This window comes from Aquarana catesbeiana, linkage group LG03, assembly GCF_042186555.1.
Source record: "Aquarana catesbeiana isolate 2022-GZ linkage group LG03, ASM4218655v1, whole genome shotgun sequence".
Classification (NCBI taxonomy): domain Eukaryota; kingdom Metazoa; phylum Chordata; class Amphibia; order Anura; family Ranidae; genus Aquarana; species Aquarana catesbeiana.
Window position 1 is genome coordinate 566,160,548 of NC_133326.1, and position 14,079 is coordinate 566,174,626.

Here is a 14,079-nt window from a genome sequence, read left to right on the forward strand (position 1 = left end):
ATTTACGAGCATGGGGTAAAAAACAGTAGGCTTCTGATGTACCTCTCTGCTTGTATTTACGAGCATGGGGTAAAAAACAGTAGGCTTCTGATGTATCTTGCCCACACTTTAAGGACAGTTCGATTTCTGAAATTCAACTCCCAGACGGGTCAACTACCTCTGACGCTTTGACTATCACCCAAACATTTGCAGAATTCTATGGCAGGTTATATGAGGATACGGCTGTACCTCCCGAGCAAGCCTTTATGGGTTTCTTTGAATCACTTGACTTCCCAACACTTAGTACCCCTCAAGCAACTCCTCTTAGATAAACTTATCATGTTAGAGGAAGTAACTACGGACATACCAACTTGTAAAACTCTGGATCTAGGTGGCCTCCCCTCTGAATGGTACCAGGCACATAAAGAGGATTTGGCCCCTAGGCTTCTTCAGACATTCCAGGACTTTCTTGAGCAGGGGAAACTTTATGGACTCTATGAATGAAGCACTCATTGTTGTCATACCCAACCCTGACACGGATAGGCTGCAATGTGGGTCCTATCATCCTATATCTCTTCTGAACAATGATGCAAAAATACTAGCAAAGATTCTCGCTCTCATACTTCAGCCGGTTATTCTATCTCTCATACCGCCAGACCAATCCGGTTTTATGCCTGGCAGGAGCACCTTTGACAATATTCGTAGGCTATTCCTACATATCCATGGTGCATCACTTGCGAAACGTAGTGGGTTGGTTCTCTCTTTAGACGTGTTAAAAGCCTTTGACACGGTGCGATGGTCTTTCTTGTGGAAAACTAAGGCACGGATGGGTTTTGGTTCGCACTTTGTCCAGTGGGTTTGGCTATTATATGCTGATCCGCGGGCCAGAGTCCGCACCAACAAATATATTTCCGGGTCATTTTCCTTGAAGAGGGGTACCAGGCAGGGATGCCCTCTCTCTCCACTTCTGTTCTCTGGCATTTCCCATAGGCCCTTCTATCCCCACTGAATACCTGCAGAGGTCCCCCCTGCAATTAACGTCATCCTTTAAATACCTAGGCATTCAAATACATGGTGATCCCTCCAAATAAGACAAACTCAATATTACTCCTATAGTCAAACAGATGACGGACAGGACTTATACCTGGATGTCATTGCCCCTCAATTTAATTGGCTGCATAGATATCTTCAAAATGATTTTCTTACCAAAATTTTTATATTGTTTTGCTGCCTCAGTTTTTCTCCCTGAAAATGTTTTTGCACAAGTGGACTGCACCCTTCCTTCCTTTTCCCGAAATGGTTGCCAGCCACGTAAAGCCAAGTCCTCATTGGAGGCAGCTAAGGCTGTGGGAGGCTTGGCATGTCCAAACCTAAGGAATTATTTTATTGCTTCCCAACTCACCTACGTCCATGCTTGGTTACACTCTGACCTCCAGACTCCCTCCACAGTGCTTTTGTCAGCCTTCTTTGGACCTTCCACCTCTCTCAAGGACGAGCTACATAGGTCGAGGACATCTGGTGGCTCCAGATTTTCCCTTGTTGATGTTAGTTTTGTGGCTTGGAGGGAGGGGGGGAAAGTTTTGACACAGGCCTCTCTGGGTATGTCGCTACAGACCCCCTTTTGGAAGAATCCTAATCTCCCTGAGCTCTTTGGTCACCCGGACTCGCCCTGATGGGGTCGATTTGGAGTTACACATCTCTTTCATATAGTTGAGGACAATATCTTAGTACCCTTTGACACACTTAGTCATAAATACAGCCTTGAAAAAAAGTTCTTTAAATATCTTTTACTACGACATGCCATTCGGGCACAGTTTGGGTCATTGACCATTGAGCTCACAGGATCTCCTATAGAGGACCTCTCATCGTTTCCAGAGATCTCCAAGTTGTTGACGACCTTTTATGGTCGCTTCCAGTTGATGAGGGCTGATCCTTTCCAGAACTCTCATCGCAAATGGCTGTTGTCAATGCCTGAGCTTTCTGAAAAGGACTGGGAAGAGGCAACCAAGATATGCTTTCAGGATATAATCAGCACTGCTGACCAGTTGATCCAACTTCATACATCACTTACATTACACACCAGACAGGCTGGTTCGGATGTGACTGGGTCAGGATATTGCTTGTTCTAGATGTGATTTGATTGCTGCCAATTTGTTTCATGTTTTGGAGCTGTCCTGGACTCTCGACCTATTGGAGGGACCTATTTGCTTTTTTTGACCACAAGCTTCATCTGCCAATACCTCACACTCTGGAGGTTGGACTTTTAGGAGTTCCTAACGATTATGTTCCTCGTACACATGCTAGGACTTTGTTACTGTTATTTTACGCACGTAAAACCATCTTACTGCATTGCAAGGATGTGGGCCCTCTTTCGGCCCTTGGCTTCTTTCATGGGGTTCTCCCCAAATTTAAATTCATATATAAAAGTAGGGCATGCCCTAAGAAATTCACCAAAATATGGCAACCATGGCTGGATGTCGCTGAGGATTTCTGGGGGGGGGATGTCCTATCATCACAGCTTACTCAGTAAGTTCCTATACACTAATGTAGCTTTGGAACAGTAACCTGATGGATGGCTACACGTTGGCCAGGGATTGTTTTGTGCGGAACTCTCCGCTACATAGGGGGACTTTGAAAATGTGTCGTTGATACGGGGTCCTATGTGGTGTGGGCTTGAATGTGTGTGTGTGTGTGAATGTTGTCGGGGTTTTGTTTGTTTTTCTCAATGGACTGCCTGTCTTTTGTCCATTAATGGATACCTGATTTGGCATATCCTTAGGTGCCTTATATGCCTGTGTGTCCATTTTCTTTGTATCTTTTGTTGTGAAAACTAAAATAAACACCTTTCAAAAAAAAAAAATCACACAAGCTTCTAACATTCTAATGCCCAACCTGCAGCTCAGGGGCTCCATGCAGCCTGTTGGCACTTGTGTGGTTCTCAGGGCTCTGCAGACAGTAGTCTGTGTGTTGGTGCTCACTCAGGCCAGTGAGTGAAAAAGATGTTAAGACTGGGTTCTAGTAGTCAAATGTTTTGGCTTATTTCTTTCAGAATATCTTACTTTTTCTATGCACACCTTTTTATGATTTTATATTTTTTGAGATGATCTCTAGCAGCCTCATGTAACATGTCTCCAATCTATAACTGTCTTCTGAAGGATGTCTCAGTCTTTGAATATCTTCTGTTGCATTTCTGCAGTCTCTGACAGCTTTCTGCAGCATTACATCCACTAAACATACTTGTAGTCTCCTTATCTGACTGCGGCCTCTAATGCACACTATGAGAAGCTTACAGCTTCCTGAGAAATCAGAGTAAACAATTTCAGAACAAGAGAGGATCCTATACAATGGTGCAAGACTGAAAGTAAGGTCGGAGTTCAGCTTTTGAGTTAGGCACTCAGTTCTGCAACCTGTAACATTTCAACATTGCTTTAACATTGCTTCAGGACAAAGAAGCACAAACATACATGATGAGAGGTTCTCTTACCTTCCCGCAGTGTCTGCACTTCCCTTCTTGCCGCCGTCGATGTACCCAATGATGCCTCACCAGATTCTGCTGGTTAGAACAACAAGAAAAATGTCTGACCTGAGGAAAAACCATTAGAGCTTGGGTCAGGCTTGAATCCAGGGTGGGCACGGACAGCAACACACAGGGGTGGACTAAGGACTGTGGGAGACAAGCCTATATCCGGGTGGTACATGAACCATACCAGCTTGGGTCCATGAACAGCCAGTCGTTAAATCAAGAAGAGAGCAACTGCTTTTTATAATCAGATTTATTTACTGAGCATATTTCTTCTTTTACTGGTAAGCTTTTATTTATATTGTTTAAACATTTTTTCCAAAAGGAAAAAATAATCCACAGCTGTAACTGTTTAAAAATTGTTAGCAAGGGATAGGCTTCAATTTGCTTGTCTTTAAATTAAATCCTATTTAAGTCCATTTAATCCCACCTGTCTATCTGAAAAAGGGTGACAATGCTGCTTTGCAACCCCGAGAGCATGTTATAGCTTCAACTTTAGGTGCTCTTTTTTAATGTTTTTTTGTTAGTTTAAAGTAAACCTGACACAAACTTGGGTAACTCAAGGGTAAAAGATTTACAAAGGTTACACAATTAATAAGCAAAGGTTAAATTCATTCAAAACAGTAGGTAAATCCAGATACATTGCTATTCCCTACTTTAAAACAAAAAAAAAAAATGTTTTACCATTACCTACACTTTATCTGTGAAAATACATTTTTTCACTCTCTGCCTGGAGTTCTACTCTAATGACATAAGATATTTAAAGTAGTTGTAAACCCAATGTTCCATGAATATGAAAGACTACCATGTGTACATAGACAGTACCATAATGTATTAGATTGCATCATTTGTACCTTTGTATATCACTCCAATTTTCTACATCTGCCTACAGAAGCTGTCCCTTTCTGTGGGCGTGTCAGCAGCCTGGAGCTCAGGAGGCGAAGTCATGTTTTACCAGATGTCCCTCCCAGCTCTATACTCCCCAACAAATTTATGCACGGTGTGTGTGCACATCACCTGACTACCTCCTCTTCCACAATGCTGAGGTGCAGAACAGTCAATCTTGGGGCAGCAGGGGGAGTTATGGGGAAAGAGATCTGTGGATGCGGTGGTGGGAGACATGGTCACTTCTTATGCGCGTGCATGAGCATAATTGTATAGGCTGTCAATTACAGGAGAGGGGGCGTGGCGACACTTTTTAAAAAAATTTGTGATGGATTTTTTAGTGAGGGAAACCGAGGAATATTGCAGAAGCATGCCTGCTCCTTTCCCGGTCAGACTGGGGTCAGATTACTTGTCCTGCTTTGCAGATAAAGGTAATGGGTTGATTTACTAAAGGAAAATATACTGTGCACTTTGCAAAGTACAGTTGCGTTCTGCAAGAGCAGTTGCTCCTGAGCTTAGTAAATAAGCAGAAGCTCTGCTGACTTCCATCATCCAATCATGTGCAAGCAAAAATGCTGTTTTTAGTTTGAGACTCCATGCTTGAGGTAATGGACCAATTCTAGACAATAAGGTTTCCCTACCTCACCATGTACTAGAGATATGTGTAACCTATAGTTTACTGAAATGTTATTTAATCATTACTTCTATTTTTTGACCTCTCTCTGTAAACAACTGCTGATACGAATAGGGTCAGTGCCTTCAACAAATGGTTGCACTACTAAGTAGTGTTACTTATTTGATAAACTTTTTGATTTAGTTCCTCTGTGTTTAGCTGGTCAGGACCTCTGATCATTTTGGAGAATGTATCCTTGATTTTTTCCATTTATTTGACATTGTTTAAGTGTTTGCATATTATTTAAAATTTTCAATAAAGACTATTGGAAAAGAAAAATGCTGTTTTTTATTTTCCTTGCATGTAATTGGTTATTCTTTGCAAAGTGAAAGTGATTGTAAAGGTTCGTGTTTTTTTTTTTTAATTACAAACACGTTATACTTACCTGCTCTGTGCAAGGGTTTTGCACAGAGCGGCCCGATCCTCCTTTTCTGGGGTCCCCGGCAGCACTCCTGGCCCCTCCTCTTCATAAGGTGTCCTCACGAAGAGCTGCTTTCCATGGGGGCACTCGTGCGGGCGTGCTCCCGAGTCCTGCTGCTGCGTCCATTGACACAGACAGCAGGACTTGGCCCCGCCCCGGCTCCCATGTCACAGGATTTGATTGACAGCAGCGGGAGCCAATGCCTCGTGCTGCTATCAATCTATCCAATGAGGACCCAGCGACTGGAGCTGCTGGGCTTGTGCTCGTTGCTGAATTGATCGGGTTCAGGTAAGAAAAAGGGGGGGCTCTGGGGGGCATCTGTAGCACAGAAGATTTTTCACCTTAATGCATAGAATGCATTAAGGTGAAAAACCTTGAGGGTTTACAACTCCTTGAAGCTTTACCACATTTAGTAAGCTCTGAGCAACTACACTTGCAGAGTGCAAAGTCTATTTGCATTTAGTAAATCAACCACAATGTGTTTATTGTAATTTAGATGTAAAGATCAGTCCATTCCATACAGTCCCTGTTGACTATTTTTTACTTCACTTATACTATAGAATATACAGCAAAGGTGGTGATTGGGGGCGGGGCTGAAACTACAGCCAGGAAATCTAAGAAAATCAATTTGTCAGTGTCTATCAAGAGCTGAAACACCATATTGAATGAACAATAGGACAATAAACAAACAGAAGGCTCACACATAAAATATTGTGAATGGGTATCCCAATTTTACTATCCTTTTTATGTCATTCAAATTAGAGCAACAACAAAGGCTCATACACATAGGTTCTAAAAAGGACTTTTATGAAAAGGTTTTATATAAAAACTATATGTTTTTACAAGTATTAGTAAGCTTTTTTTTGATGGTATGATTTCCGTAAAGCTTCTCCAAGCTCCAAAAATCTACAGGTAACCATTTTCTTCTTCTACTCCTATACTCTATACATACTTTTACAACATGTTTTGGAAATCAAAATATTTCACTGACATTGAATAGCACTTAAAGGCTCCTTGAATCTCAGATTTTGACTCTTAAACTCCTAGTAGGAGCCCTAAAATGACGATGACTTGATGGCTTCATTTAAATAAATGTTCGGATTTATATCCATTTGCTTTTTTCATTTTATCCAAGGTGCTTCTGGACGTAGTGTAAAGTTTCTAACCTTTAGTTTTGTGGTCCTCTCACACACTTACCTCCCTCAGAGCTCGTGAGGTCGCATCACGAAAAGTTGGCTTGCATCTAAAATTAATCTGGAGTTTTTACAAAAAGAGGAAAATTAGGTCATCTATTAAAAGCATACAATTGGAAGTGCGTTTTTAATAGCTTTGAAATTTTAAAATAGCACTCCTTTATATTTTAAATGATTTTAATTATTTCATAAGTAGAATCCTTACCTAACACAATGAATCCTTGTTTTGCATTATTTTGTTATTTAATGTAATGCATGCAAATTTCTGTAAAATTTCATTGATTTCAACTAACGCTAATGTTACTATATATTGCCAGATAAAAATTTATAGTCAAAACTTTAACTACAAGAATAAAATTATGTCTACTCAGAGAGTTTACAAATATCTATTTAGATGTCACCTGTCTTTACAGAAATTAGAAGAATGCTATTTCTGACCTCCTTCTGAAAATGCTTGTCCATGACTTCAACCATTCATTTGACCACAGACCTGGAACAGGTATGCAGCCAGCAACTGCAGAACTGAAATGCATTTTCTTTCTAGCCAGAGGTTCTTCATGACGACCAGGCAACTAGCATTTTCAGGAAATCAATAATTCTACACATATATTATGGCGGGCTCCCTTTCTCTGTGTTCCCTTGCTGCTTCATTCCTCTGATGGTACCGTGTGCCTAGTCCCTGTGCAAGCTCTGTGTCAGACATTGTTGGAGCTTACATAGGGTTATTGAGTACCCTACCCACTCCTACGTGATATTGTTTGGACCTGGCAATTGGCCACTCATCCTGGGAGGAAAATGAAAAGGTGAAATGCTCCCCCATAATGTACCCATTATTTCGGAGGGCTCCTACATATAAATGAAGCAGCAGCAGACTGTAGTGAAGGTATCAGTGGAGAAGCTTATTGTTAATTAATTTACCTTTTGATCTTGTTGATATCCCATATTTATACAGCAAACAATTCGACCTTGGTAATTGTGCCACCCTTGAGTCCTTACATCTATTCTTCATGTGTAAAGTGTTACTAAACCCAGAACCTACTTTCACTATATCTGGTCTCCCACAGTACACAGAACATGGAAATTAAATTATTTTAGTAAATACCTTTTCTCATTAGCAGTATATAGCAGTCTTGTGACTTTTATCAGTGTCTGGTTAAAGCTTGTAGGAGAAGTTTTCATACTGCACTGGCTGTCCTGTCAGGATGCAGGACCCCTGACCCACTGTCTGTCTGGTGTGCGGCCTCACCAAAGATGCTGCGCTTTATCCTATATGATGTACCTACTGTTAATATAATTCCAGCACCCAATTTCTATATGTCCCTAACAAATAAATGTTTTATTTTGTGCTGAATAGGCAAAGTGAATGATCCTCTTTAAGCACTAGAGGTGTTCTACAAGGCTGACTAATATTAGAGGGAAAGAAAAAAACTTTCCAGGTTATGACCAGTAGATGGGGCCCTTATACCTTTTCTAGCTGATCCATGCAGGCAACGTGGACTACGATTTTACAAGCTGCGCATTTTCTCCGCACCGCTGACTTCTGGTGTAAAAGGAAACATAAACACAGTGTTAACGTGATCAGCAGTGAGTTTATACATGTACCAGAGATGTAAGAGTATCTAGCATACAGAAAACTGAGAATGCTTTTAAAAAGCTACATATGCCAATGCTTCCGAAATAGATCAGGCACGGAGTAAGTAAGGAACCTTCTATATCCTTTTCACTCATCGGTCTGATACAATATTGACAAAAGTGGCTCATTTTGACAAAAGTGGCTTTTTTTCAGAGCTACCTCTTGCTGTAGGAACAGGTTGGTCCAACCCTTAAATGAAGGTCAGGCCAATGAGCAATTGCTCAGCGTCCCCACTCCTCCTCTTCATTCACACTTGTACGATTCCAAAGCTGAGCAGACTTTGGAGTGCAACTTTGATGCGACTTTGACACAAATTTTATATGGGTGCAACTTGGATACGACTTTGGCTTTGACCAGTGATAATGGACAACAGTTGCACACAAGTTGCAATGTATAACTTTCAGGTACGGTTTTCATGCAACTTCTGAGGGTTAACATTGAAGTCTATGGCCCTCAAGTTGCATGAAAGTCAGACCAAAGTAGTGCATGAACTACTTTGAAGTTGCTGCAACTTTAAGTCGCGCATATATATGAATGGTTATCATTGGAAAACATGAGAAACGACTTGTCATGTAACTTTGATGTCCAAAGTTGCTTGACAAGTCGCACAAGTGTGAATGGAGTCTAAAGGTGCGCACAGATATTAGATGAGAATCTCCCATATTCAACCAGTGGGCAACCATATAATGTCTATGGTAGTGATAGCGAACCTTGGCACCCCAGATGTTTTGGAACTACATTTCCCATGATGCTCACCCACACTGCAGAGTGCATGAGCATTATGGGATATGTAGTTCCAAAACATCTGGGGTGCCAAGGTTCGCCATCACAGGTCTATGTGGTACCAACAGACAGGCCTGCGCAATTGCTCTTGGAAGCTTAATTGTTGGGACTGGATAGAAAGTTCTGTGTGACAACTACTGCTACCGCCAAGATCATCCATTCCTACAGTGTCTACTCCTTCTCTCCCCCTTTCTCCTTCACCGTCTAAACAGTAAGGCTCATTCGAACCAACCTTACATATTCAACTGTTCGCTGATCTTTATGGGCAGCTTAAAGCAAGTCTGTATTTTACCCACACAGAGCAAAGAAACAGGTCCCTTCAAAACCCACTGTAGTATACACTCCCCTTATTCTGCTCTCTCTCTCTTGCTCTCTTTGTCGTTGCTCCGTTCAGCTCCCAGGAGCAAAAAAAATTACTGGACACTTCTGGGTATAAATAGGCATGTGACCCACTCCATGTTACACTGGTGTTTAGTGATTGGCCCATAGCTGTTACAGTCTACCCTGTGTAAGCTCTGACTGGAAAGCTGAGTAGAGCCTACACATTGCTATCTTTCCACACTTTTGGCTGTTGAATTAGATTTAAAAAACATTGAAGAATTAGATGAAGGCAAAGCACAGGTTCATTTAAATCAGAGCAAGACTAATCTGGCCACATATTTTTTACATTCAGCATAAAAAGTTTTGTGCAAAAACAAAAATACCTAAAAACCAAAATGCACAAATAACAAACAGAAGGGATTGTTGGGTGGGTGGCCACCTTTGCAGTTTGCTGAAGTCTAATGAAAAAGTTTGTGAATGAAAGTTTGAAGCAGCACGAAACAAAAATACACGGTGTCCCAAAAGTCTGGATGCATGCGTAAAATGCATATAAAAGTTTTATTACAGTACAGATGACAGTCTTGGACTTTGTAATTTATACACATGTGTATAACCTGAATACAATGTTAAACATTTCTTAGTGTATCAGAAGTGATGTTGCTACATGCAGAGATGATTTCACTTGACTGGACCTTGCTTACCAATCCAGCTCTGGAAAATTTTGAATTGAAAAGTTTTCCACAGCAATAGTAAAAGGTGGTGCTCCGTCTTGCAGAAACCACATGTTTGCATCTTCTTAAACCCATGACACCACCAAGCTACTTAGAGCCGGTTCACACGGGGGCGACTTGTCAGGCGACCTAGCCGCCTGACAAGTCGCCTCCCGTTCTGTACAATGGAACCGTTCTAATCGGAGCGACGCAAGTCGCTCCGACTTGGAAAAAAGGTTCCTGTACTACTTTGGGGGCGACTTGCATAGACTTCTATACAGAAGTCGTTTTGCAAGTCGCCGTGGCAGTCGTGTGCAGGTCGCCTCGGTGAGGCGACCTGCAAGTCGTGCCGCTTCTAGTGTGAACCGGCACTTATTCACTCTCCCTCACTTCAACTCTTTAACACCTCAACCTCTCAACTCCCATCTTGTTGGCCCACCTCTACACTGACTATCCCCTCTTCAGCCTATCTTGAATACCAGGAATCCACCTTTCCAACTGTTCAAGATCTGCCACCACTCTCTGACAATTCTTCCACTGACTTTCACTTGCCCAATTATTCAAATGTAAAAACCATAACATATAGAGGTTGATTTACTAAAACTGGAGAGTGCAAAATCTGGTGCAGCTCTGCATGGAAACCAGTCAGCTTCCAGGTATTTTGTCAGAGCTTAATTGAACAAGCTGATGTTAGAAACTGATTGGCTACCATGCACATCTGCACCAGATTTTGCACTCTCCAGTTTAGTAAATCCTCCCCATAAAGTCATCCACAATTCTGCCCTAAGCAGATCTCCTGATCTCCTACTCTGTCCACTTAGTCGATCTCTGAAAATTAATCTCTTTAGGAAAGCCTATCCTGCCTCCACCTTACAATTTAACTTTTACCTGCTCCATCAACTCATCCTCACACAGTTATTACCTTTATTATCACTTGCCCCTTCCTTAACGATTGTAAGTTCTCATGAGCAGGATCCGTCTAATGCTTTTGTCTTGTATTGTAACTTTACTATCTCCCTTTATATTTTAAAATGCTGTGCAAAGTGTTGGTGCTTTATAACTCCTGTATAATAATAATCATTTTATGTTGTTCCAGCAAAGGAAAGCCATCTACATTGTAAATTAGAAAAAAGTGTAACATACAGAGGTAAGTTTCCCCTGTTACATTACTGTAAAAAATATGTCCCAATTATTCTGTCACCAAATATCCATTACCACGCCATAATTCATGGAACTGTGTGAAAATGTCCTTCATCCATCAGGTTTGGGCTGTTTTCAGACCAGTAATGTGCATTCAACCGGTTGACACTACGGGATTGATCAACTAAAACTGGAGAGTGCAAAATCTGGTGCAGCTGTGCATGGTAGCCAATAAGCTTCCATTTTTTTTTTGTCAAAGCTTAAAGGGTTACTAAACCCTATTTTTTTTTTAAATAACAAACATATCATACTTTCCTCCTCTGTGCAGTTGGTTTTGCACAGAGTGGCCCCGATCCTCCTCTTCTGGGATCCCTCAGCGGCGCTCTTGGTTCCTCCTCTTCTCGAGTGTCCCGTCGGAGAAGCACTCTCCTTCAGGACACCCGTATGGGCGCACTCCGTGTCCTGCTGCTGCGTCTATTGACACAGACAGCAGGACTCGGCCCCGCCCCCAGGGCTCGCGTCATTGGATTTTATTGACAGCAGCAGGAGCGCTGCTATCAATCTATCCAATCAGGATATGAGACACCAGCCAGAGCTGGTGTGTTCGTCCCCGGGGTGAGAAAGAACGGGTTCAGGTAAGTAAAACGGGGTGTCTGGGGGGCTGCTGCATGACAGAAGGATTTTCATCTTAATGCATAGGATGCATTAAGGTGAAAAAACACAAGGGTTTACAACCCCTTTAATTGAACAAGCTGAAGTTAGAAGATGATTGGCTACCATGCACAGCTGCACTAGATTTTGCACTCTCCAGTTTTAGCCTAGGTTCACACTGAGCTGCAGGAATGAAGCGATGCGAGTTCAGCTGAACACGCATGATTTCACTCTCGCATGTCAGTCCCGGTAATTTCACAGAAATCTGTGCGGGTTTCTGCACAGACGTCAATTGAAATCGCACCCCGAAATCACAAAAAGTGGTACAGAAACAACTTTTTGAAACCGGTGCGGCGCCGCAAATCCAGCGTCGCACCGATTAGGACGGTGCCATTGCCGCCGATTTGACATGCGATTTGACACGCCAAATCGCATGTCAAATTGCACAAATGTGAACCAGGGCTTAGACCCCTTTCACACTGAGCCTAGATTCACATTTGTGCGAACACAGAGATCACATGTGATTCGCACCCGCACTGCGGGGTCGATCTCATGCGATGTCTGTGCAATACGAGTTCAGCCATACAATTGTATGGCTGAACTCGCATTGAATTTGCACAAAAAAGATGCAGGGACTTTTTTTCCACCGCACTGAAATTGGATCGCATGGGTGTTCTCCCCTATGCGATCCAATTCCTGTGCAAATTCACAGTTCGCACTGCGATCTGTGAACCATTCTGGGGGTGTCATTAACAATGTATTGACACTCACAGCAGTTCGCAGAGGGCAGTGTGAACTGCCTCTGGGAGAGATGCGATGCGGGAACCGGTGCTGTAATCGCGCTGGTTCACGTATCGTAAAAGTGTGAACCTAGGCTGAAATGGCGCTAAAACACCACTAAAGATATACCTCAACTATGAGAGACAAAATGTGGAAACAAATCCAGACAATCACATTGTCTGATTTTTGAAAGAATTTATTTGCAAATTATGGTGGAAAATAAGTATTTGGTCACCTACAAACAAGCAAGATTTCTGGCTCTCACAGACCTGTATCTTCTTCTTTAAGAGGCTCCTCTGTCCTCCACCCATTACCTGTATTAATAGCACCTGTCTGAACTTGTTATCAGTATAAAAGACACCTGTCCACAACCTTAAACAGTCACACTCCAAACTCCACTATGGTGAAGACCAAAGAGCTGTCGAAGGACACCAGAAACAAAATTGTAGACCTGCACCAGGCTGGGAAGACTGAGTCTGCAATAGGCAAGCAGCTTGGTGTGAAGAAATCAACTGTGGGAGCAATAATTAGAAAATGAAAGACATACAAGACCACTGATAATCTCCCTCGATCTGGGGCTCCACGCAAGATCTCACCCCGTGGGGTCAAAAAGATCGCAAGAACGGTGAGCAAAAATCCCAGAACCACACGGGGGGACCTAATGAATGACCTGCACAGAGCTGGGACCAACGTAACAAAGGCTACTATCAGTAACACACTATGCCGCCAGAGACTCAGATCCTGCAGTGCAAGACGTGTCCCCCCTGCTTAAGCCAGTACATGTCTGGGGCTATCTGAGGTTTGCTAGAGAGCATTTGGATGATCCAGAAGAGGATTGGGAGAATGTCATATGGTCAGATGAAATCAAATTAGAACTGTTTGGTAGAAACACAACTCGTCGTGGAGGAGAGAGAATGCTGAGTTGCAACCAAAGAACACCATACCTACTGTGAAGCATGGGGTGGCAACATCATCCTTTGGGGCTGTTTCTCTGCGAAGGAAACAGGACGACTGATCCGTGTACATGAAAGAATGAATGGGGCCATGTATCGTGAGATTTTGAGTGCAAACCTCCTCCCATCAGCAAGGGCATTGAAGATGAAACGTGGCTGGGTCTTTCCACATGACAATGATCCCAAACACACCACCCGGGCAACGAAGGAGTGGCTTCGTAAGAAGAATTTCAAGGTCCTGGAGTGGCCTAGCCAGTCTCCAGATCTCCCCATAGAAAACCTTTAGAGGGAGTTGAAAGTCCATGTTGCCCAGCGACAGCCCCAAAACATCACTGCTCTAGAGGAGATCTGCATGGAGGAATGGGCCAACATACCAGCAACAGTGTGTGACAACCTTGTGAAGACTTACAGAAAACATTTGACCTCTGTCATTACCA

The 14,079-nt window shown here is 42.5% G+C and overlaps 1 protein-coding gene across 11 annotated transcripts in view; it reads right to left on the reverse strand.

Moving 5' to 3' along the window:
• The window catches only part of DGKI (diacylglycerol kinase iota), a 466,380-nt gene that overhangs the window by 231,016 nt on the left and 221,285 nt on the right, over positions 1 to 14,079 (reverse strand). For 7 of the 11 annotated variants that reach the window (XM_073621819.1, XM_073621822.1, XM_073621821.1 and 4 more), the window contains 3 exons: positions 8,137 to 8,211; positions 6,676 to 6,732; positions 3,464 to 3,562 (listed from right to left, as the gene is read on the reverse strand). In XM_073621819.1, coding sequence (XP_073477920.1) covers positions 3,464 to 3,562; positions 6,676 to 6,732; positions 8,137 to 8,211 — 231 coding nt within the window. The remainder of the gene's footprint in view (positions 1 to 3,463; positions 3,563 to 6,675; positions 6,733 to 8,136; positions 8,212 to 14,079) is intronic. The other 4 variants (XM_073621814.1, XM_073621817.1, XM_073621813.1 and 1 more) reach the window with 2 other exon arrangements.